The 23,426-nt window shown below is 40.9% G+C and overlaps 2 protein-coding genes across 2 annotated transcripts in view; one reads left to right on the top strand and one right to left on the bottom strand.

Moving 5' to 3' along the window:
• LOC144597808 (olfactomedin-like protein 2B) overlaps positions 1–8,376 on the top strand; it is a 53,642-nt gene extending 45,266 nt beyond the window's left edge. The window contains exon 8 of the mRNA XM_078407414.1: positions 4,039–8,376. Coding sequence (XP_078263540.1) covers positions 4,039–4,640 — 602 coding nt within the window. The 3' untranslated portion in view covers positions 4,641–8,376. The remainder of the gene's footprint in view (positions 1–4,038) is intronic.
• Positions 8,377–13,383: 5,007 nt separating this feature from the next.
• atf6 (activating transcription factor 6) overlaps positions 13,384–23,426 on the bottom strand; it is a 214,223-nt gene continuing 204,180 nt past the window's right edge. Inside the window, exon 16 of the mRNA XM_078407413.1 lies at positions 13,384–16,722. Coding sequence (XP_078263539.1) covers positions 16,493–16,722 — 230 coding nt within the window. The 3' untranslated portion in view covers positions 13,384–16,492. The remainder of the gene's footprint in view (positions 16,723–23,426) is intronic.

Raw genomic sequence — 23,426 nt, 5'->3', positions numbered from 1 at the left:
TAGCTATAAACTGGGGGAAATTTAAAGCAGCCAATTAAAACACTGACCTTTGAAATGTGGGAGGAAACTGGAGCACCCCAGGAAAACCCACTTGGTCACAGAAAGACCATGCAAACTCCAGACAGACAGCACCAGGGATTGGGATGGACACTGGAGCTGTGAGGCAATGGCTCCTCGTGCTGTGCCACTGTGCTGCTCAGCTACGCTACTGTGCCGCCTTGAAATTTTTTTCCTTAGAGCAAAACCTTAACCAAACCTGCACAATCAGACCTCGATAGGCTAATCCATGCCTGCTTTGTAGCTCAATCTTGGAAAACAGTATGTGATTCCGACACACTTTTTAACAAAGACTTTTCAAAATGGGAAAGGCAGTTGGAGCCCAGACCCACCCATCATATGCATAAAATGTTTCACACCCAGATTTGGCAGATATTTAAGATGTTCTGCTGAAACTATAAGAGAACATTATAACATTTTTCTACCGTCCTTTGCTCATAACACAATCCTTATCCACAAGTTATTTATAAGGAGCATTACAAATTATTATTTCTCACTCGGGTTTGGACACAATTGCTGAATCTGGTAAGGAATTATTTCCTGGTGAATTGAAGCATTCTGTGGTCAGAGATCCTAATCCTCAGGTTGGCTACTCGTTTTATCTGGAATACAGGTGACATTAATTCTACTGTGGCCAAGCCAACCATGCAATAAGTAGGTGTATGATCTAATAATTCCTTGCCGACAATGAAAATTAATAGAAAACAGAAAAGATCAAGTTAAAAAACATAAGCCTGCTCTAACATCCTCAATGATGGCCTTGTCACCTGCTGCTGTTTCAAAACATCCATGAAGAATGGTAACACAGATGGTGTCCTAGAGTGGCCAGGTACCACTTAAAACAAATTGAAATTAAGCACTCTCTTCAGGGGATGACTACTGCGGACCCCAAGAAAATATTGACACATCTGTTTTTAATGGATCTATAAAGAAACCCTCTCTAAATGTGCCTGTTATATATAATCCAAACCTTCAGTAATTTACCACAACCTCAAAAATGTATTCCAGTATAGAGTAATGATGCCAGTTCCCGAGTTCTCCTCTAACAATTGCTTTCCTAGAAGTTCTCTCATGGTGGTCAGGAAGGAAGAGAATCAGGTATACAGGGCGGGACTGACGTATGATGAAAGAATGGGTCGACTGGACTGTGTTCGCTGGAATTTAGAAGGATGAGAGGGGATCTTATAGAAACATATTAAAAAATTTAAGGAGTGGACAGGCTAGATGCAGGAAAAATGTTCCCGATGTTGGGGAAGTCCAGAATCAGGGGCCACAGTTTAAGAATAAAGGGTAAGCCATTTAGGGCTGAGATGAGGAAAAACTTTTTTACCCAGCGAGTTGTGAGTCTGTGTAAAAGAAAAAAAACTAAACAAGTGACAACCTAGTCATCATGCCATTCATTCCTTTTTAAATTTAAAATTCATACACTGAAAGTTTCCAAAGATGATGTCCAAGGCATATGAAATTATGAGAGGCATAGAAGGGTAGGCAGTCACTACATTTTTCCCAGGGTGGAAATGCCAAAGACGAGGGAGGCTTAATGGTGAGAGGGGCAAAATTTAAAGGAGAAATGCGGGGCAAGTTATTTTACACAGAGAGTGGTGGCTGCCTGAAACATACTGTTGGGGTGCTGGTGGAGGTGGATACTATTAAAGCGGGTTTTACAAGTCATTAATAGCAAATAAAGTATGGACCAAAATTGATAAAATGTTGTTGTTCAAAACATAGAAACTTGGTTTTGCCCAGCTTTTTGATTCTGGGCCATGGGTGCAGTGGAATGACCAAAAGGTAAATAATAGAGATGATCTCACAGAAATTGCAGACCAGCCAGCCAAGTCTACTTCTAAATCCCATGACTTAATTCTAGATACAAGCTACAAACTCCCTGAAAATGGTAACACAAGGAGATAGAGTGGTAAAGAAGGGGCATGGTATGCTCTCCTTCATCAGGCATGGCACTGAGTACGAGTAAGAAAGCCATGATGCAGCTTGATAGAACTCGGTTAGGCTACATTTGGAGTATTGAGTGCAGTTCTGGTTGCCCCATTACAGGAAGGATGTGGAGGGTTTGGAAGGTGTGCAGAAGAGGTTTACCAGAATGATACCTGAATTAGGTATTAGCTAGAAGGAGAGGTTGGACAGATAGGGATTGTTCTCTCGGGAATGCTGGAGGTTGAGGGGAGACCTGATAAAAGTATATACAATTATGGGAGGCATATATAGTGGAGACAGTCAGAACCTTTTTTCCAGGGTGAAAATACCACAAGACCTGAGAAGATAGCTTTGAGGTGAGAATGGCAAATGTTTAAAGGAGATAAGCTGGGCAAGTGTTGTTATACAAAGGATGGTGAGTGCTTGGAACGCTCAGTAAGGGGTGATGGTGGAAGTGGATACGATAATGGTGTTTAAGTGGCCTTTGGATAGGCACATGGATATGCGCGGAATGGAGATTGTAGGATCATATGCAAGCACAGGAAATTATTTATCTTGGCATTATGTTTAGCAGAGCCATTGTGGGCTGAATGGCCTGTTCCTGTGTTGTATGTTCTGTGTTCTATGAGTAATAATTTCTGATGAAAACCTGAAATATTTACTCTGTTCATCTCTCCTCAGATGCTGCTATCAGATGTGTTTCTATCATGTTCTAGTTTTAAGTCAGTACTAAGTAGTTCATCTGAGTTCTTTCATTAGTTCTGAGCCAGGAAATGGAAACATATAGACATCATTCAGTCTCTTAGATAGATTCCTGCCTTTAATTCACTCCAAGACATTCATTATTATTCAATATATCTAAACCCTCAGTTAAGTTCCCTAATCCAACTTGTTCTGTGGCTTCCAATAAGTGATCTGGCAGAATACCAATGCATAAATGAGGTAGGGCAGATTTTAGACATTCCAAAACTGGATCAGACAAAAGTATTTATTATCTATTTTGCCAAGTTTCCATCTGCCAAATACATTGTTTGGTGGGGAAACAAGCTGTCCAAATTGAGATCAAGCCCAAATACAATTAATGTATTTCATATGGGAGAGTTGCGATTGGCCTCAACATTGCAGGAAGGCAAGGTGCTAGTTCAATTCCTCTGAGGTTTCTATGCTCCCCCATCAGGCAGGGAAGGAACCAGGCTCTGCTGTTTGGAAACAAAGTGGGGCGATGAAATGAAGCACCAGGCAGCCATGATCGATTTGAAAGGCAGAAGTGGTTTGAAGATCTGATTATACATTCCCCATCCCCACCCCCCTCCAACCTTCCCACTGGCCCCTACTGCTCACCTTAAGGGAAAATGTTCCTGGTTCCAATTCATGCCTGGAGAAGACCAGTTGGACAAGTGTCGGTTGGCAGCTGGTGTCCATGGAAGCTGAGCAGAAACCAATTTCTAAAAGAGGGGCCCGGAAATAGAAAAGGCCACATTTGTAGTACTACATTCAGTTTTAGTTACCCTTCCATAGGAAGAATGCCATTAAGCTGGAAAGAGGGCAGAATAGCTTTATGAGGACATTGCCAGGACTCAAAGGCCTGAGCTGCAGAGAAAGGTTTAGCAGGCAAGGACTTTACTCATTGGTGTGCAAGAGTGTGATCTCATCGAGGTGGAAAAATATGAGGGGAATTGATGGAATGAATGCAGAGTCTTTTACCCAGGTTAGAGGAACTAAGAGCCAGAAGACATAGGTTTAAGGTGAGCAAGGGCAAGATATAATAGGAACCCTATTATATAGAGGCAATTTTTCTCCTCGGAGGGTGGTGGATATATAGAACGAGTTGCCAGCGGACGTAGTTGTGGCAGGTACTATAGCAACATTAAAAAGAAACTTGGATAAATGGATAGGAAAGGTTTAAAGGGATAAGGGCCAAATGCGGGCAAATGGGACGACAGTCACTTCTTCGATGAGCCATTTCGGTCGACATGGTTAAGTTGGACTGAAGGGCCTATGTCCATGCTGTATGACTAAAAGTCAATTTTAGTTCTTTTGTATCTCTAGGTCGCTGGAGTAACTCTTACAAACTTCCCTACAGTTGGATTGGGACTGGCCATGTGGTATATCATGGGGCATTCTACTACAACAGAGCATTTACACGCAATATCATCAAATATGACCTGAGGCAAAGATTCGTGGCAGCCTGGAGCCTTTTGCATGATGTGGTGTTTGATGAGGCCACTCCCTGGAGGTGGAAGGGCCGCTCTGATATAGACTTTGCCGTGGATGAAAATGGTCTTTGGATCATCTACCCAGCCATTGATGATGTGGGCTCCTTGCAAGAAGTCATAATGATCAGCAGACTCAACACCATTGACTTGTCCATCCAGAAGGAGACCACCTGGAGGACTGGCCTGAGGAAGAACTATTATGGCAACTGCTTTATGGTTTGTGGTGTGCTGTATGCAGTGGACAGCTACAATAAGAAGCATGCTAACGTTTCGTATGCTTTTGACACTCACACAAACACTCAAATCAATCCAAGGATGCAGTTTATCAATGAGTATTCATACACCACTCAGATCGACTATAACCCCAAAGAGCGCATCCTGTATGCATGGGACAAAGGCCATCAAGTCACATATGGGATCACATTTGCCTATTAGAATGAAAAACACTTCGACATTTATGATGTGCTTTCAGCACATGGCTTTGTAAAAAATATATTTCAGGGCATTGATGTTCTATTCATTCACAGATTGTAGATCAATCTGTTTTGTGTTAATATAATCAAAGTAACCTGCTTTAAACGAGAGACAATAAAACAGACACACAATGCCCCCCTTTGACTCGCGCTTTATACAATAATTGCACTCCTTGCATGTCATGACTGAGAAGAATATGATGCCTGCCGGACTTCCTTGCTGAATTTCAAGCACATTATTCTTTCTCCTTAAATTAGGCATGCTTGCTGATCAGAAAACCTGCATGCTCCATTAGTATTGGTCTCTTTGCATTGAAGAATCCAGCCTCTCTGCACTTTGAACTGGCCTTCACGAGACTGTTGGGAAAAATCACAGTGATGATTCAGCTTCACAGATGTAATTAAGTTTAGATGTTCTAAATCATGAAACAACTACTTTTCGCATCTTAATGTCAGACCTTGAAAGACGGCATAACAACAAATGGTACAATATGCACCATCTTCCAAAGGCCAGATAGTTGATCTCTGTTTCCAAGCATTCTGTATTGTGGATTATCCCCTCAATGATTGAAAGGTATGAATTATTGAAGTATGTATTGCACCTTACATTCACCGATTCGAAATAGCCACTTCTCATGATGCATTATTAATTGTCATGTGCTTTATAGTTACAAATATTTTTCTAGCATTTAGATTTTGCTCATAAATTGGATAGAAATCTAATCTTGCACTTTCTGTGAAATGCAGGGATTGGGTATATTTGGTTATTTGGTATTGACGAGAAAAGTTAATATGATGGCTTGCTCTAAGCACTGCTGATTCACTTAGAGTGTCTGAAACTGACATTGTAATACGATGTGCAGTTAATGACGCCTATATTAACCATCTAGTAGATGTGGAACTTAACCAGATGATATATCAGTTATAAAAAAAACATCTCATCTTATCCAGGTGTTTCTTCACCATATCTTGTAAATTGTGGCATTTTATTTTTATTCAATAATTGATACAAAGCAAACTGGTTTGCTTGGAACATCTGTACTGCTTAGAGCAACTAGAATGCAATATAATGCTTCTGACATCTATTAGGTATCCCACACCGTTTTATGGCTGAATGTGTCTGTTTGGCAAGGTAATGGACCACAGTGTTTTTGTACTGTATGCCTTGAGGGTTAGGATTGGGCTTTCTCAAGCCACGAATCAAAAAGAAAGAAATTTGCACTGCAATTCCCTCATAGTTTCACGAGAAGAGGAAAAGGGTGCTTGTCACGCATCCTTGCTGAGTTTCAAAAGGATTATTGTTCTTGCTTAAACTTGGTACAAGTGCTTGCCAATGAAAGCCACAAGCTTTTATATCAGTTGCTTTGCACAGAAGAATCCAACCTCAGTGTAAGTTACAGCAGTGCCAGAGTACGAAGCTTGTGGCCTTCCACAGTAAGAAACCCCACTCAGGATTAAATGATGGATGTGTAGTTCTGTGGTTCCACTTGGAAATCAGTTAAGATTTTCACAAAATTATGAAGGATTCTTAGCCATGACAGAGGTTCCCATCCCTTTGGGGCCACAAGGAATGAAATGGATCAAACCCATGTCTAAGAGACATGAGAACAAGACAGCAGCCAGTTTCCCACCCTGCCCCCATTTCCATGGGTACTCTGGTGGCACATTTTCCCAGTAAAACACCCACACACATACACACAGAGGTGAGCCACATAATGATTTGCTCTAAGCTTTGGTAATTCAATATGCTTTTGAAAAGTGGCAATCAGGTTATCATCAATGTAATAACTAAATATCTCTGATAGGGACTACATGGACACATGAAACTAGTGGCTACTATTCACCTGCAAAATCGTCAACAACCAGGAGATATAGGGTGAGAGGAGGGGAAGGGAAGTAGCAACTTTTCCCACCCTTTTAAACAATGTCAAAAGAAACATATTTATGAATAACATATATCTTGATGAAAATAAACCGATGCTGTCTGTTAATTAAATATCAAATAATCTTATCTATTATGATTAAATAATGGCTTCACTTGACATGTGGAATTAATTGGTGATTACTGTGCTACAAAACAAAAAAAAGATATGTCACTTCAGATAGATTGAAATCTCCATGAAAATAGGAGGCAATGGAAATCAAGAGGACAGCTCACTTCCACCTGTTCAAGGGTAAGGGGTGAGCACTAAACACGATGCATGACAATTTTGTCCACATTCTGTAAATGCTTAAAACATGAACAGTTTTCGTGATCTATATTAAAAACTTTTTGTCAAATTCCAAAGGAAGTATTAGAACAATTCATTTTTTGCCTTCATTAATTGTTTCATTGAGTTAAAATGCAAGTTCATGCACAATAGAATTTTACTGCAAACTTTGATAAACTATTGTCGTTTTAGTTGTTGATGTTGTCAGGCAGGCAGATGCTAATAGGAGGAGCCAATTTCAAATCAACCATTATATAGTTTGTTATATATTCTATTTGATCGGGATCTCCTTTTAATTATGCAAGTTATTAAAATACACTGGTTTCCAACCGCCTTGGCTTTTATAGGTCCTGCATGTCAAAATCATTTTCAAAGGAGATGAACTATTATGGAAGACTGCTACCAAAATGAAGCTCAGCAATAGGAGGAGTTAACTAAGTGTACTCAAAGTTATGAATGCAGAGGTTGTTGGACCAATTGGCTTTTTTTATGAATGTGTAATAAATTTGTTTGCCAATTGAAGCTTGAGTCTAATTCAGGTGTAGTGTTATTCTATGGTCATTTGCAAGACGGATTTGCATTTATTTAATGCATGTCTTGTCCTTAAAATATGGCTCCTTCATTTGCTTCAAGAAATGACAATTGAAATCTCATTGTTCCAGTAATTCCAGACTCCAACCAGTTAATTCTTCCCCCAGCTCCACGTACCCCACCACCCCTTTTTAACCTCAAATTGGCATCCAGGCCTTTAATTGAATGGGTTTACACTCTTCTCCTGCTGGGTTTTTATAACATCGTGCTCAAAGGTATGCTGTTGAATATTAAGGTCTGACTGTTACAATTTTAAATTCAGACAGGATGACAGGACAATGGTATTATTGTAAACTTCAATAATGAAGGCAATGAAAATGAGGCAGGGTGCTACAATGGGAAAACTGAAAATGAACAGATTAAATGAAATTATGCAAACTGGCCTTCACTTATTTTTTAATGTGAAAAACTTTTTCCAAATAGCTTAACTGTTGTTATCGCCATTTGCAAACATCAACTTATCAGAAAAGGATTTCCAGTTAATTAAAATAAGTAAATGCCACAGTTAAAATAAGAAAAGAGTACCATTTAAGAAGTGATTTCTTATCCGAATCACTGATTAAACTAAATTATACAATGGGGACGTTATGAAGCAGTGTTTAGTGAAAAGACTTACTCAATTTTCAAACAGTTAAGAATCTTCACAAGCACCAATCTTACATCTCAACAAATTAATACACCTTTCAAAATTCTCTCCTTTTAAAACTTCAATAAAACTCCAATCCTTCAATAAAATTAGATAATGTTGGAATACCTTTTTGTAATAGCTCAGAGAAAGAACGGGGGTTTTATTTGGTGAGAACCCTTTTTTAAACATTTTGGCTGTTTTTAACAGCAGTTTAAATTTCAAGTTATTTTTCTATTTTTTGTTATTTGTTTCTGGTAAATTTCAAATATTTTGAACTATTTTTATGACTTTCATAATGTAAATGTATAAAGATATAATCTGCCAATGATTCCAGTAAATAATGAATAAACTTTGCTTTTAAACAAAGTCTAAACTTGTAAACATACTTTTGACACGTGATTAAAAATCTTCACTGAAAATGTTGTGTTTAAATGAGTCAAAGCCCAGATAAATATCCAGCTGCAATACAGCACATTAACTCCATAAAACAATATTTACTTCACAATAAACCAAATCTGCTTTGTATCTTTGAACTTAACGATTAAAAGTCATAATTGATTGTTGCAAAGTGTAATCAGGTTCCTTACTCTTCACATGCCCTATATGCCTAAAGAATTTGACAAAGGTATTAGAACATCCAATATTGTATTATGATCATAATATCGTTACACTACAATATAATATTTACATAGTTATGAGAGATTGTAAGAGACACTGCATTGCAGATAAATTTCATATGTAGACAGAATCTAAGGTAGGAAAATAACTGCAGATGCTGGTACAAATCAAAGGTATTAATTCACAAAATGCTGGAGTAACTCAGCGGATCAGGCAGCATCTCAGGAGAAAAGGAATGGGGGACGTTTCGGGTCGAGACCCTTCTTCAGACTGATATCAGGGGGGCAGGACAAAGGAAGGATATAGGTGGAGACAGGAAGATAGAGGGAGAACTGGGAAAGAGGAGGGGAAGAGAGGGACAGAGGAACTATCTAAAGTTGGAGAAGTCAATGTTCATACCGCTGGGCTGCAAGCTGCCCAAGCTTTTTTTTTTGCTGGGCTGCAAGCTGCCTCATTCTTCAGGAAACAGGGCTTCAACCTCTTCCATTATAGATGAGGCTCTCACTAGGGCCTCTTCTATATTCCGCAGCTCCGCTCTTGCTCCCCCTCCCCCCATTCGTAACAAGGACAGAATCCCCCTCGTTCTCACCTTCCACCCTATCAGCCAGCGTATCCAACAAATCATCCTCCAACATTTCCGTCACCTCCAACGGGACCCCACTACTGGCCACATCTTCCCATCCCCTCCCCTTTCTGCGTTCCGCAGAGACCGTTTCCTCCGTAACTCCCTGGTCCACTCGTCTTTTCCTACCCAAACCACCCCATCCCCGGGCACTTTCCCCTGCAACCACAGAAGATGCAACATCTGTCCCTTTACCTCCCCCCTCAACTCCACCCAAGGACCCAAACAGCCTTTCCAGGTGAGACAGAGGTTCACCTGCACCTCCTCCAACCTCATCTATTGTATCTGCTGCTCTAGATGTCAACTTCTTTACATCGGCGAAACCAAACGCAGGCTCGGCGATCATTTCGCTCAACACCTTCGCTCAGTCCGCCTTAACCAACCTGATCTCCTGGTGGCTGAGCACTTCAACTCCCACTCCCACTCCTAGTCTGACCTTTCTGTCATGGGCCTCCTCCAGTGCCATAGTGAGGGCCACCGGAAATTGGAGGAACAGCACCTCATATTTCGCTTGGGCAGCTTGCAGCCCAGCGGTATGAACATTGACTTCTCCAACTTTAGATAGTTCCTCTGTCCCTCACTTCCTCTCAACCTTCCCAGTTCTCCCTCTATCTTCCTGTCTCCACCTATATCCTTCCTTTGTCCCGCCGCCCTGACATCAGTCTGAAGAAGGGTCTCGACCCGAAACGTCACCCATTCCTTCTTTCCTGAGATGCTGCCTGACCCGCTGAGTTACTCCAGCATTTTGTGAATAAATACCTTGGACAGAATCTAACGTCACTTCATTTATAGATTCATTAAGCATTATAAGACCCACTGAATCCACGCCAAACTTCAAGCAACATTTACTGTAATCCCACAGTAACCCCATCACCTGCCTACATTTTGCTGACAGTGTGGCACACTGTTACTTCCATCCAATGTTAATTCGCTCCAAGTGGGGCGACACAGTGGCGCAGGCGGTAGAGTTGTTGCTTTACGGCGTTTGCAGCGCCAGAGATCCGGGTTCGATCCTGACTACGGGTGCTGTCTGTTTAGAGTTTGTACGTTCTCCACGTGACCGTCGGTTTTCTCCGAGGTCTTCGGTTTCCTCCCACGTTCCAAAGACGTACAGGTTTGTTGGTTAATCGGCTACATATGTGTAAATTGTCCCTTGTGTGCACTGGATAGTGTTAATGTGCGGGGATCGCTGGTCGGTGCAGACTCGGTGGGTCAAAGGTCCTGTTTCCGCGCTGTATCTCTAAACTAAACTAAAGTGCTTTCCATAAACACCTAATGTCGCCAAGACCAAACTAAAGAATGGGTTGAATCACATTGGGCTCGGCCAGCTGATAAGATTTGCTGCCTGCCACATCTGTGTGGAAAATGCAGAGGGACAGACACCTGACCCGTCACATCCAAGAGGACAAGGTGGCCTGGTATGTTGGACAGGTGCTGCATCCATCGCAAGTTTCAGAAGGCTTTTTAAACTGTTTTTAATTTTCCTGACAGAGACATACAAAACAATTCAAATAGATTTAAAAAGTTTAAAATATTCATTAAAAAATGCACAGTCCTTTACTCAGAACTGGGTAATTAAGAACCAGGGGACATAGGTTTAAAGTGAGAGGGAAAAGATTTAATTGGAACCCGAGGGGCAACTTTTTCACACAGAGAGTGGTGGGTATATGGAACCGGCTGTCAGAGGAGATAGTTGAGCCAGGTACTGTAACAACATTTAAAAGATTTTGGAGTAGATACATGGATATGACGGGTTTAGAGGGATTTGGGCCAAATGCGGGCAAATGGGACGAGTATAGATGGGGCATCTTTGTGGACGTGGGCAAATGGGCCAAAGAGCCTATTTTTGTCCTGTATGATTCAGAATCTAATTTAAAAGACAATTAACTAGCAAATCTAAAAAAAGTAAAATAATTAAAATCTTACCTGAAATGGCCATTTTCCACAGGGTTAACTTCCATTGAAATGAACGTGGCAGATGTCTTGCCAATTCCAAGCACTATCTGGCGTAAATTGAGGGGCCAGATGTGAAGTGGTCGCTCTGGTTGATGTACTCCACTGCTCAGATCAATAGCAGGCCCACAAGCAAAATGGAAAGTCAGATGTGCCGGCATCTAATCTCCAGCTGGACAAGGATGCATGCGTCAGACCAAGCATGCTGGGCAGTCGAAGTCATCCTGAACTGCAAATATTTGACAGCTGGTGGCTTTATGGGGAACTCAGGGATGACACTCAACTCGATTCAGCCCATTATTCTCTGTGCTGCTCTTTTACGCAATAGTATATGGATCAGTATTGACCCCTCACCATGTCTGTGAATGATTGAGATTTTGAGACAGTGCACGAGACTGCTTTGGACAGGTTAGGTGGGTGGATAAGAATATGGCAGATATTGTGGAAGATGTGAGATTATTCACATTGGCAGACCGAACAATGTTTACTTTAAAAAGGAGAATAGAGCAATCTTGGTGTGTCTGTTTATGGAATGTTGAAATTACACATCAAAATATATCAGATAAGGGGTGAAGTACAAAGGAAATGAAGTCTTCTTGAGTTTGTGCAGGGTTTAATTGAGACCTCATTTGGAAAGGTGTGTGCAGATTTGGTCTCCAGAACTAATGAACAACTTGTCCAGAGCTGCACCCATTCCTTCTCTCCCGAGATGCTGCCTGACCTGCTGAGTTACTCCAGTATTTTGTGAATAAATCGATTTGTACCAGCATCTGCAGTTATTTTCTTATACAACTTGTCCAGAGTTTGTGCATTGTAAATTCACATGAATGCTTTCAGGATGAGAAAGCTGTCCAATGAGGGCTTTGGTTTTTCACCCCTTGGGGTTTTGAAAATGAGAATTGATGTTAAGATGAATTAAATGGTGAGAGGCTGTTTCCTCCATCCAGAGAGGATCCAGCACTGGTGTGGAATGGTGGGGTTGGACAAGAGTTCAGAGAAATCATAGTAATTTAAGACTGAAGTGAGATGAAATTTCTCCATGCAGAAGGTTGTAACTATATTTTAAATTCTACAGGAGTTGGATGATCAGTCACAGAAAATATTCTTGACATTGACAGAATTTTGTTTGCTGGAGGTCCACTCTGGCCTCTATAATCTTTTCAGGGCTTACAATTATTGAAAATATTTGCACTCCTCCATTGATGGACCATTGAACATCCCAGATTTTAAAAACTCCAAGCATAGGTTTTCAACTTTTCTTCCCTTCACCTCTCTTTTCACCTACTCCCTCGAACCCAAGTTTTTGATTATATTTCTGTTGACCTGCTGCACGTTGGTGCCAGGTTCTGTGAAATATCCTGAAGCCTATGTTTAATTTATGTTGGGATGTGGGCATCATTGGCAAATCTGTCCCAAAATCACTCCTGCAGTGGTTTAAAAGGGCAAGAAATTCTACAATTTCACATTCAATTACAATAAAAAAGAGAGGATACATTTCCAAAGCAGTCTGATGTGTGACTTGGAGAGAACCTGCAGCTGGTGATGTTCCCATGAACCCATGGTCTTTGTCTTGTTTGATGGCCAAAGAATGTTGTTTTACTGGGTAAGTGATTATACAACAGTAGTAAAAGGGTATGAGTAGCTCAGATTTGGGAAATATATAAAATGCTGATAACTAACCTCCCTCTTAAATAATGCAATAATTCATCATATTTAAAGTTGCTTCCTCGAAGCTGAAGTTATGACCCAAAAACCAGTAGAAATCAACAAGATTGTTTAAAGATTTTACTGAGTGCAACTATTGCATTGTAACTGAGCTTGCTCTATGGACCACATGCAATTTATCTAAGGGGGGACTGCACCACACTGGGTGAAGGGTCTCTCAAATTTCATTTGCAAAACCAAAAGTGAACCTGAATTCAGTAACAACAAATGAATAACTTGTACAATGACCATAATTTCTACTACCACAGAATAGTAACTATAATCATTTGTGTATAAATCAAATATAAAAAAATGTTGAGAAGATAAATAACAAATTTATTGAAGTACAGAAATGTTTGCAATTTCACAATCTTTCCGGAAGTGGAAAAAATCTAACATCTCAAAATAAATTATATAAATGAGAGGAACAAAGGATACAGATCTAAGTACATTCTTTTAAATGATTTACAATCATGAACTGTAAGGAAGAAAAAGGATAAATTCTGAACTTGATGCTGTATGTAACTAACAATCTTCCTAAGGCTACAATTTGATCAGGCCTGATGGGGTTTGCAAGTGGTGTGGTCTTCAGCTCTGAAATGAACTGAGAGTTTGTATGTATTCAGTGGAACAGGTTATCATTATTGGCGTCACCTGACACTGGAATGAGACCGGACAGATTTGACAATTAAAGCATTTGGCCACTGTTCAGGATGTGGTAATTTTCAACAATCGAACAAGCAGTGACTCTCCTTCAAGAAACCCCAGAACTTGACCACAATGTAGCCGATGAATTCCAGTGAACTGGAAAGTTCCACAAATAATTGCTATCCTGTTACTGAAGGCTGGAGAAAGTACATATGCAGTGGTGTCTGAACAACAAGTCATGTAAACGGTTGATCGAGATCCAAAATCAAAGTACCAAGAACTGTAGTAAATGATGCTGTGATGCCGAGCCACGAAGACCCAGGTCAGATGTTTGGTCAGTAGCAATGGACGGTAGTGATGGACGGTTTGAGTTGGAGACATTGCTACAAACTGCCAGGACCAAGAGATCAGATATAGCAAAGTAAGATCCCTGCCCTGGATCACAAATTCAAGAGATTTTCTGGTAATGAAACATTACATTATGCAGGAATAGGCTCAGATGTGATAGACCACAACCACCAACACAGGTTGTGCTTGGTATACAAATTTGTACTTGAACAATAGCCATTCAGATACAATAACAACCTGCTGTGTCCAAGGGCAATCCTCATGATGGGGGTCGGTGATTTTGGATAAAGAGAAACAATAGTGATTAGTAATTTTTGAGCTATGTGGTCTGATCATCACTGATCTGAAGCAAGCTGTTATTTAATCAATGAGTTTAGGCATTTATTTCACAAAATGCTGGAGTAACTCAGCAGGTCAGGCAGCATCTCAGGAGAGAAGAAATGGGTGACTTTTCGGGTCGAGACCCTTCTTCAGACTGATGTCAGGGGGGCGGGATAAAGGAAGGATATAGGTGGAGACAGGAAGATAGAGGGCGAACTGGGAAGGGGGAGGGGAAGAGAGAGACAGAGGAACTATCTAAAGTTGGAGAAGTCAATGTTCATACCGCTGGGCTGCAAGCTGCCCAAGCGAAATATGAGGTGCTGTTCCTCCAATTTCCTGTGGGCCTCACTATGGCACTGGAGGAGGCCCATGACAGAAAGGTCAGACTGGGAGTGGGAGTTGAAGTGCTCAGCCACCGGGAGATCAGGTTGGTTAAGGCGGACTGAGCGAAGGTGTTGAGCAAAACGATCGCCGAGCCTGCGTTTGGTTTCGCCGATGTAAAGAAGGTGACATCTAGAGCAGCGGATACAATAGATGAGGTTGGAGGAGGTGCAGGTGAACCTCTGTCTCACCTGGAAAGACTGTTTGGGTCCTTGGATGGAGTTGAGGGGGGAAGTAAAGGGACAGGTGTTGCATCTCCTGCGGTTGCAGGGGAAAGTGCCCGGGGATGGGGTGGTTTGGGTAGGAAGGGACGAGTGGACCAGGGAGTTACGGAGGGAATGGTCTCTGCGGAACGCAGAAAGGGGAGGGGATGGGAAGATGTGGCCAGTAGTGGGATCCCGTTGTAGGTGATGGAAATGTTGGAGGATGATTTGTTGGATACGCTGGCTGATGGGTTTGACGGTGAGAACGAGGGGGATTCTGTCCTTGTTACGAATGGGGGGAGGGGGAGCAAGAGCGGAGCTGCGGGATGTACAAGAGGCCCTAGTGAGAGCCTCATCTATAATGGAAGAGGGGAAGCCCCTTTTCCTGAAGAATGAGGACATCTCTGATGCCCTAGTGTGAAACACCTCATCCCGGGTGCAGATGCGGCGTAGATGGAAGAATTGGGTGTAGGGGATAGACTTTTTGCAGGAGACAGGGTGGGAAGAAGTGTAGTCCAGAATGAGTTTAGGCAGATTAATAAGGAGAATTCTTGACTGAAGAACATCCAAGAACATCAATGGAAGTCTTCTTATGGAAAAGGTTAACAGAGAAAAAATTAACAAGTCATGTGCAACCAAACAATACAATCGAATGCTAAATTTCCAATCGGAAAAAACAATAGGTTTCAGGGCTTAAAGTTAAAAAACTTTTGACAATGCAAATATGCTTACAGTAGCAATTGCAGTCTTTGCAAAGATGAATAATGCTTCAGCCTATTGCTTTTATTTCTTTTGATTTCCCTCAAAATATTCAAATTTTCAAACCCCTTGGCTACATACTGTCATAAGCAAAACCCATACCAAACAATTTTTAAACAGACCAGAGTCATGCAGTGTTAAATTAAATTAGTTTGGTTTAGTGTAGGAAGGAACTGCAGACGCTGGTTTAAACTGAAGATATAGACATAAAAAACTGGAGAAACTCAGCGGGACAGGCAGCATCTCTGGAGAGAAGGAATGGATGACGTTTTGGATCGAGACCCTTTAGACCCAATGGGTGACGTTGTGGGTCGAGACCCTTCTTCAGACCCAATATGTGACGTTTCAGGTCGAGACCCTTCTCAGAGTCTGAAGAGTCTCGATGCAAAACATCACCCATCCCAGAGATGCTGCCTGTCCTGCTGAGTTACTCCAGCTTTTTATGTCTATCTTTAGTTTAGTTTAATGCTTTTTCGTGGACCAAAAGGTGCCGGTACGCATATAGTTCTTTATTCTTGATTGTATAACAGATCGATATCCTATAAGGTGTTTAAGGCCTGATCGCCTAAATTAATCATATTTTTGTTAAATAAAAAATGTGATAACCTGGTTATGTGACTTATTAGAACTGCCGCAGCATTGTACCATCACAAAAAAGCGCTGGTTTGGTTTAAGTTGTTTGGTGACAGTTTAGATCAAATCAAATTTAAAAAAAATTGTATCCAATCATCTTATGTTCAAATGCATTACATGAGTCCTTAGAACCAGTGACCTTTAAAGATAGCAGTGCAGTGGTTTAAAATACAATGTTTTTAGGCGAGTGCTACACTACCGGTAAATGTTGAAGCCAGTCCCTTGTGCAGATTCTGTGATGATAGGGGGAGCAGCGTGAGTAGGTGTTGGTGCTGACCGCTGGTATGTATCTGTGTGGTTTTCCTGGTGCTGTCGCATAAAGGCAGGGATCGATGATGTCTTGATGTGAATGATTCTGGTGGCCCTCACCTCACAGTCTATCTGTATCATCACCTCATGATCCTTTGGCTCATTGATTAAATGTTCTGAAATACACAAATGTAACAGGAGTTAGCAACATTATAACATGGAATAAGCTGTTATCTTATAAACAAAGGCACCAAAAAAACATTTGTGATAATCTGATCCAGTTTTTGAACAATGATATGAAACACTTCGTCAGAGTTTTCTGCAGTGTTACCAACCTGACTTCACTCACTGCAGAGTAACACCAATTTCATGTTGAAAATGTGGATCATTTTCTTTAATGTACCAATCAATAGAGCCAGTTTAAAGAAAATGCTGCCAGATTACAGTTTATTTTTTCAAATCCTTTTCAATCTCACTGAACTGCTTGTTGAATCTATATTGAAATGATTGCCAGCTGTAACAATGACGCAAACAACCTAATACTACAGGAAGATGAATGTGCAAATATAAAGGAAAACTAATCCACAAATCCTAGAAATGTGAAATGAGAAATCGAAATAGAACCAGAAGTGCACCTGTATGGAGAAAAGACAACCACTAATTATGTTCTTGTTTTTCTTACTTTTGCCTAGAATTATTATGGGGCTTTGTGTATCCTGGCTTTATGTTCTGATGAAGGGTGCACATCCGAAACATAAACACCTTATATCATGACAGGGCTTGCTGTGTATTTTTATAATTTTCCTTGGTTGTTTATGAAGGTATCCAAAGCAAAAGTCAAAGATATCATGGAAAAACAACCATATTTTTCAATGTAAGTTGGTGCTATAATTGTGTTCTTGGAACATTGGGGACATATTTAATCACCATCTTTATTTGCCAAAATAAAGTGTGAGTGGGCTCTCTTTACTTTCTTTGTTGGGGATTGCTTTTGCAGCTGAACAACTTGTGGGGCCATTTTGGTTCTAATATTTAGTTGGGATTAGCCTGATATACACCAGACAGTTTGGGAAGGCAGGTTCTCTTCCCTGAAGCAAGTGAGTGAACCAGTGGGAATTATGTGACAAATTAGTCATTTTCACGGTTATTTTTGGAATGACAGCTCACCAATTACCACATGTTGTAAGACATTGAAATATACCAGTCAATTTGTACCAGAAGGGTCTGCAAATAACTCAGGACTCTTACAGCGGAATAGTTTGTTTCAGTGATGTTGGTTGATTATCACATGCAGCTGAGTACAGCCATTGGTCTTCCATAGTGAGTGCCTAACATAATCTTAAATTTCTCCAGTACTTTTATTTTATTTTGAATGCCATGAAACGCGTGACATTTTACCCAGACACGTCATGATCATTTTATTTTGCCTCCCACTGAAGAGAAATAAAATACTCTACTTAGCATGGTAATCAAAAATTGAGTGAAGTTAAAGGGCCAAATATACAGAGATAGAGTCCCATGGAAAATAGCCCTTCAGTCCACCACCCATGCTGCCACTGCTCATCTACACTAATCTTATTTCAAGGTTTCAAGGTCAGTTTATTGTCACATGTACCAGTTAAGGTACAGTGAAATTTGAATTACCATACAGCCATACTAAGTGAAAAGCGACAAGACACACAACCACATAAAAGTTAACATAAACATCCACCACAGTGGATTCCACATTCCTCACTTTGATGGTAGGCAATAAAGTTCAATCTACTTCCTCTTTGTTCTCCATTTGGAACCATATCCTTCTACGCCTTGCCTATTCAAGTGTGTGTCTAAATATCACTTAAATATCACATACTGTATCAGATTCCACCATCTCCTCTGGCAGCGCATTCTACTCTGCAGACTGATAGTCCTTTCAGCTTCAGTACGATCAAATCCCCTAAAGTTACAGCCTGGTATCCATCTGTTCATTCTGATGCGCTTCCTGCTTTGTGGGGGATTTAATTTGCACCTCATGTGATAAACATGACGAGAAATACCTCTACAGTTAGACTTCATAATTGTACACCTATTGGATCAGTATGAGATCATGACATTTTGCAGCTGAACAAACCATTAGATTTTTTAAAAACAGTATCTTCTCTGCCAAAATGAATCATTAATTTGGACCACACATTCAATTGACAGAAGTTTAAACCAGCTAACATATGATGGCAATTTATGAACATTAACCAATTCCAACTCATATTAATTAAGGAAACCAATACCATTTCTGACATTTCACTCTCTTGAATCACAAAATACCTTATCCTCTCAGCTAAATATTTCATGTGATGACCATTTATTCTTGAGGTTGGGGGGTATGTTCTGATCAAGTGCTCAATGATCAACATCTTGTGTTCAACTGTTACAGAAATCCAATTATACAGTTGCTTACATGCTGTGGGTAGAAATGCAAGTTGTGTAGGAAAATAACTGCAGATGCTGGTACAAATCGAAGGTGTCACAAAATGCTGGAGTAACTCAGCAGGTCAGGCAGCATCTAGGAAAGAGGGAATGGGTGACGTTTCGGGTCGAGACCCTTCTTCAGAATTCAAGTTAGGAGCTTGGTATCCTCAGCATGTGACTCACTTCCTGTCACCATATCATTTTTACACTGATTACAAGGCAGGAGAATGATGAAACAGTCTTCACTTGCCTGGATGAGTGCAGCTGCAACAACATCCAAAAGGTTTAAAACCATACTGAATAAACTGGCTCATGTGCTTGCTATCCCACCACCTTAAACATTCTCTGCTTCCAGCACCAGACAGTGACTGCAGTTACATGTCCAGACTCCTCCCGTAACTAATGGAAGACCTGCAACTTCCACCAGGGACAGCAGGTTCACAGAAACACCATCTCCAGAAAGTTCTGCATGAGGTCAAACACAATCTGACTTGAAATACATGGCTATTCCTTCATTGTCACTGGGTCTACAATCTGAAGCAACATCACGGCGGGAGTACCTTCACCAACAGGACTGCAGCAGCTCAAGAGGTTGGCTCACTACCACCTTATCAAAGGCAATAAAGGAGACAATAAATGCAATCCATAAAAATAATTAAATAAAAATAATGCCCGAATAGCCATTTAGATCAGATGGTGAGAACAGGTGGTGTTCAGGAGAAAGGGCAGATTGGCAGGAAACTGAAAAGTGGCTGGAGATTGAAAGCCAGAATGCGGAATAAATCCCGAATTTATTCTGACTGTGTATGAATAACGCAACCTTTGCAGTCTTCCCCCCCAAAATTAATAACTGGGAGCAACAGATAAAAGTCAGAGGAATGATCCTAATACTTACAGTGTATTTAAAACCTAAAAATACACAAAACATTTCACAGTCAATGAATTATTCTTCTGAGGGGAAATAACATGTTGGTAAATGTGGCAGATAATGTGCTCATAATGAGGGTCTAGAAATCGCCAAAAAACCACTGCTAACCTGCCTAGAGGATTCTATCTGCACTCTGTGAAAGCTGATGCACAGTGATATCCATCCTTCAGACACGAGGGAACTAACTAAGGTTAAAAGACAAGCGGTGTGGCATACAGTAGGGATACCTCTATAGATGACTGCACAAGTACTCCTGAAGAATGGTCTTGACCCGAAACGTCACCCATTCCATCTCTTCAGAGATGCTGCCTTCTGAGTTACTCCAGAATTTTGTGTCTATCTTCTGCATGAGTATGTCTCTGTGCTGTGTTATTATGCAGACTTGCAAGAGGGTTTTTGGAAAATATTTGTAACTTGCATACAAAAAAAATTAATCTAATTGAACAGAATCAAATTTCTGTCCAAGTATAGAAATGAACAGGCCTATATTACTTCAACAAAGACATTTTATTGTCTGGATCCTGGCGGAATTTGTCATGTGAAGCCAAGATTGAACAACACCATGGAATAGCCATTCTGCATGGCCCTGGCCAATTGTAAATAGAAACAAGAGAAGGGTGGAATAAGTAGAAACAAAGTGAATCAGCACATACCCTGGGGCAAAGCATTATTACAAAAATCCTTCAATCTTCTCTAATGTAGCTGGGCTAGTTCCTTGGTCAAAACCTACTGATGGAGAGTCCCACCAATTCATGCAACTTAATTTATGATGCCTGATGCTCGAAGTAATTTGGCTTTTGGTACCAGTCCTCTGCGAGAGGGCTCCCTTCCAGAACAATCCAAGTTGCCTGGCAAGAAGAAATGGCAGATACCTTGTTCCAATCAATGGGCAAAGTCCACAACCAGGAGGATTCCAAAATGCATTTATGTAGGCCAAGTTCTTAGGTTTCATTGATCTGAAACTTAACCTACTTTGATAAAACACTCTAGGTTAATACAAATTACAGGTGGCAGCAATATTAGATCTGGCAGCAATGACAGATGTCCAAAAGGATTCAAAGTGCTGGAGAATTCAGTGGGTCAGGCAGCATCTCTAGAGAACATGGTTCGGTGATGTTTTGGGTTAAGACCCTTCTTCATCCTATCAGATGTCATTGGATTTAAGCGAAACACAAAATGCTGGAGGGACACAGCGGGTCAGGCAGCATCTGGAGAGGGAATGAACAGGTGGCATTTTGGGTTGGGACTCTTCTTCACACACCCCTACTTGAAACATCACCTGTTCATCCTCTCCCCAGATGCTGCCAGACAATCTGAGTTCCTCCAACACTTTGGGTTTTGCTCAAGATTCCAACGTCTGGAGTTTCTTTTGTCATCATTGGATTTAATATTAACCAGCATATTTTTGAAGGTGTAAGTCAACGATTCTAAACAATTGTGCATGATATGAGTTGTCGGAGATGTGTAGCAATAGATTTTACTCATATCTCTCGCAGCTTGCAACAGAAGGAAGCAGTTAATGCAACAACCCATTCTTTTCCTTCATTCATTTTCGAAAACTAAATATACGTCATAAAATATTTTTACATGACACATTATTTTGCGTGATGGCACAACTGACTTGTGGGGAACAAAATATAAATATAGCATATCGACCAATTCTCCTACACTGCCCACAATAGGCAAAAAAAGGGATATCTGAAGAAATCAATAAGAAATTTGTTTCACTGTAAATTCTATGCCAAATGAATAATTAATAGAGTAAATCTTTACATACAGGTACTTCAGTATCACTTAAGGGGACCTAGATTAATTCTATTCCATGGTCGTGAATTCTGGAGCATAGTTCCAATGACAGAGATCTCTTTACTTGTTTTTTCTGCTTGCCTCTCATTCTATGACCTCACATCACCACAGATCTCCTTTGGGCTTCCCCCATCATCAGACCAGCACAATAGCACCTCCAGTCTTGTCTTCTACACCCTCAACCAATGCTAAATAATCCCTCTGAGCACACACTGGTCCTAAAATAAAATTCCCCCCAACTATGATGGCCAAATTGCCACCTCTGAGTGAAGCTCCAGCCCTACCCCTACCTCTCTCAACTCTCCTCACACTGCGACCGAACTATGCTTCACCTCTAGCCTTGCAGAAGGAAAGCTAGTGGAGGAACGGTCCTTGTGTGGAAAAACAAGCACGGCACAAACCCTTGAACTATGTGTAAAACCAAATACCATCGAAAGGGACAAGGAGGTGTCATACTCAAAGAAAGGCCCACCTCAACATTGCAGTTTGTGATGTGAAATAATTTCTGGGCAAACATGCTCAAACCAGTTAAAGTCACAAAATGCTGGAGTAACTCAATGGGTCAGGCAGCATCTCTGGAGAAAATGGATGGGTGACGTTTCAGGTCGGGACTCTTCTTCAAACAGAAGGGCCCTGTCCACCTATCCATTTTCTCCATAGATGCTGCCTAACTCACTGAGTTAATCCAGCATTTTGTATCTATCTTTGGTATAAACCAGCATCTGCAGTTCCTTTTTATTATATACTAGACCAAGTGGTCCCGTTGGGCCCAAACCTCTCCTGCATTGGTCCTGCACCCTCTCCTTCCCCACTCCACCCTTCCCCCTCCACTCTACCCCTCCCTCCACCCCCCTTATCCCCCTCTCCCTCCCCCACAACCCCCCTTATCCCTCCCCCCTCACCCTCCCCCATCCCTCCCTCCCCCCCTCCATCCCCCCCAACCTCCCCTCTTCCCTCCCTCCCTCCCTAGGAGATAGATTTAAACATTAAAATGTGAATAACTTAAAAAATATAACACCAATTTCAATGAAACTTCTTCCATTAGCACCAAAGGGACGACGGTGAGTAAGGTGGGCCTAAAATTGTCGAGCTATCGTGTACTGTTTTGGCTGTACTTCAGGAACAAACAAACAAATGAGAGTTTTAGTATATAGATTATTTGCCCAAACCAGTTGGCTGTGTGGGCAGATTGTGGACAGTAAAATAATTAAATAGGGATAAGCATCCCTTCTTTTGTAAATACATCTCATCACAGTTAAATCCATTATCTCCTTAATTATTGTTAGTATTCTCTTCTGCACCCTGTGTACAGCTAGAATATCCTATTTGTTTTACAATGAGTAGAACAATATCATAAATGTTTTATAAAGTGACAAGATTTCACTAACGTTACATCAAAACAATGCTGATCATTTTGTTGCACACCATATTCTGATTTTCTTTATTGGCTGCCATCACACATCATTATGAAAGCCACCAATTATTATCATTTAATTGAATTTTACTTTATAAACGTTCCATTTTCTTCCAGACCAGCATCAAGTGCTTTGATAATTTAGTTACTTCATACTTGTAACTCTAGTTTCCTCCCAGATGAAATAATTAATTTGCTCTCCCCTTGGTTGAATTTGATTAACATTTTTGAGTCAACTGATGAGCATAGTGCCACAATGTTTGAGCTGGGTCCCACCTAGGGCAGTG

The sequence above is a fragment of the Rhinoraja longicauda genome, chromosome 11 (assembly GCF_053455715.1).
Source record: "Rhinoraja longicauda isolate Sanriku21f chromosome 11, sRhiLon1.1, whole genome shotgun sequence".
Lineage (NCBI taxonomy): Eukaryota > Metazoa > Chordata > Chondrichthyes > Rajiformes > Arhynchobatidae > Rhinoraja > Rhinoraja longicauda.
The sequence above is the reverse complement of the archived record's forward strand: the minus strand, read 5'-3'. Positions and strand labels throughout refer to the sequence as shown.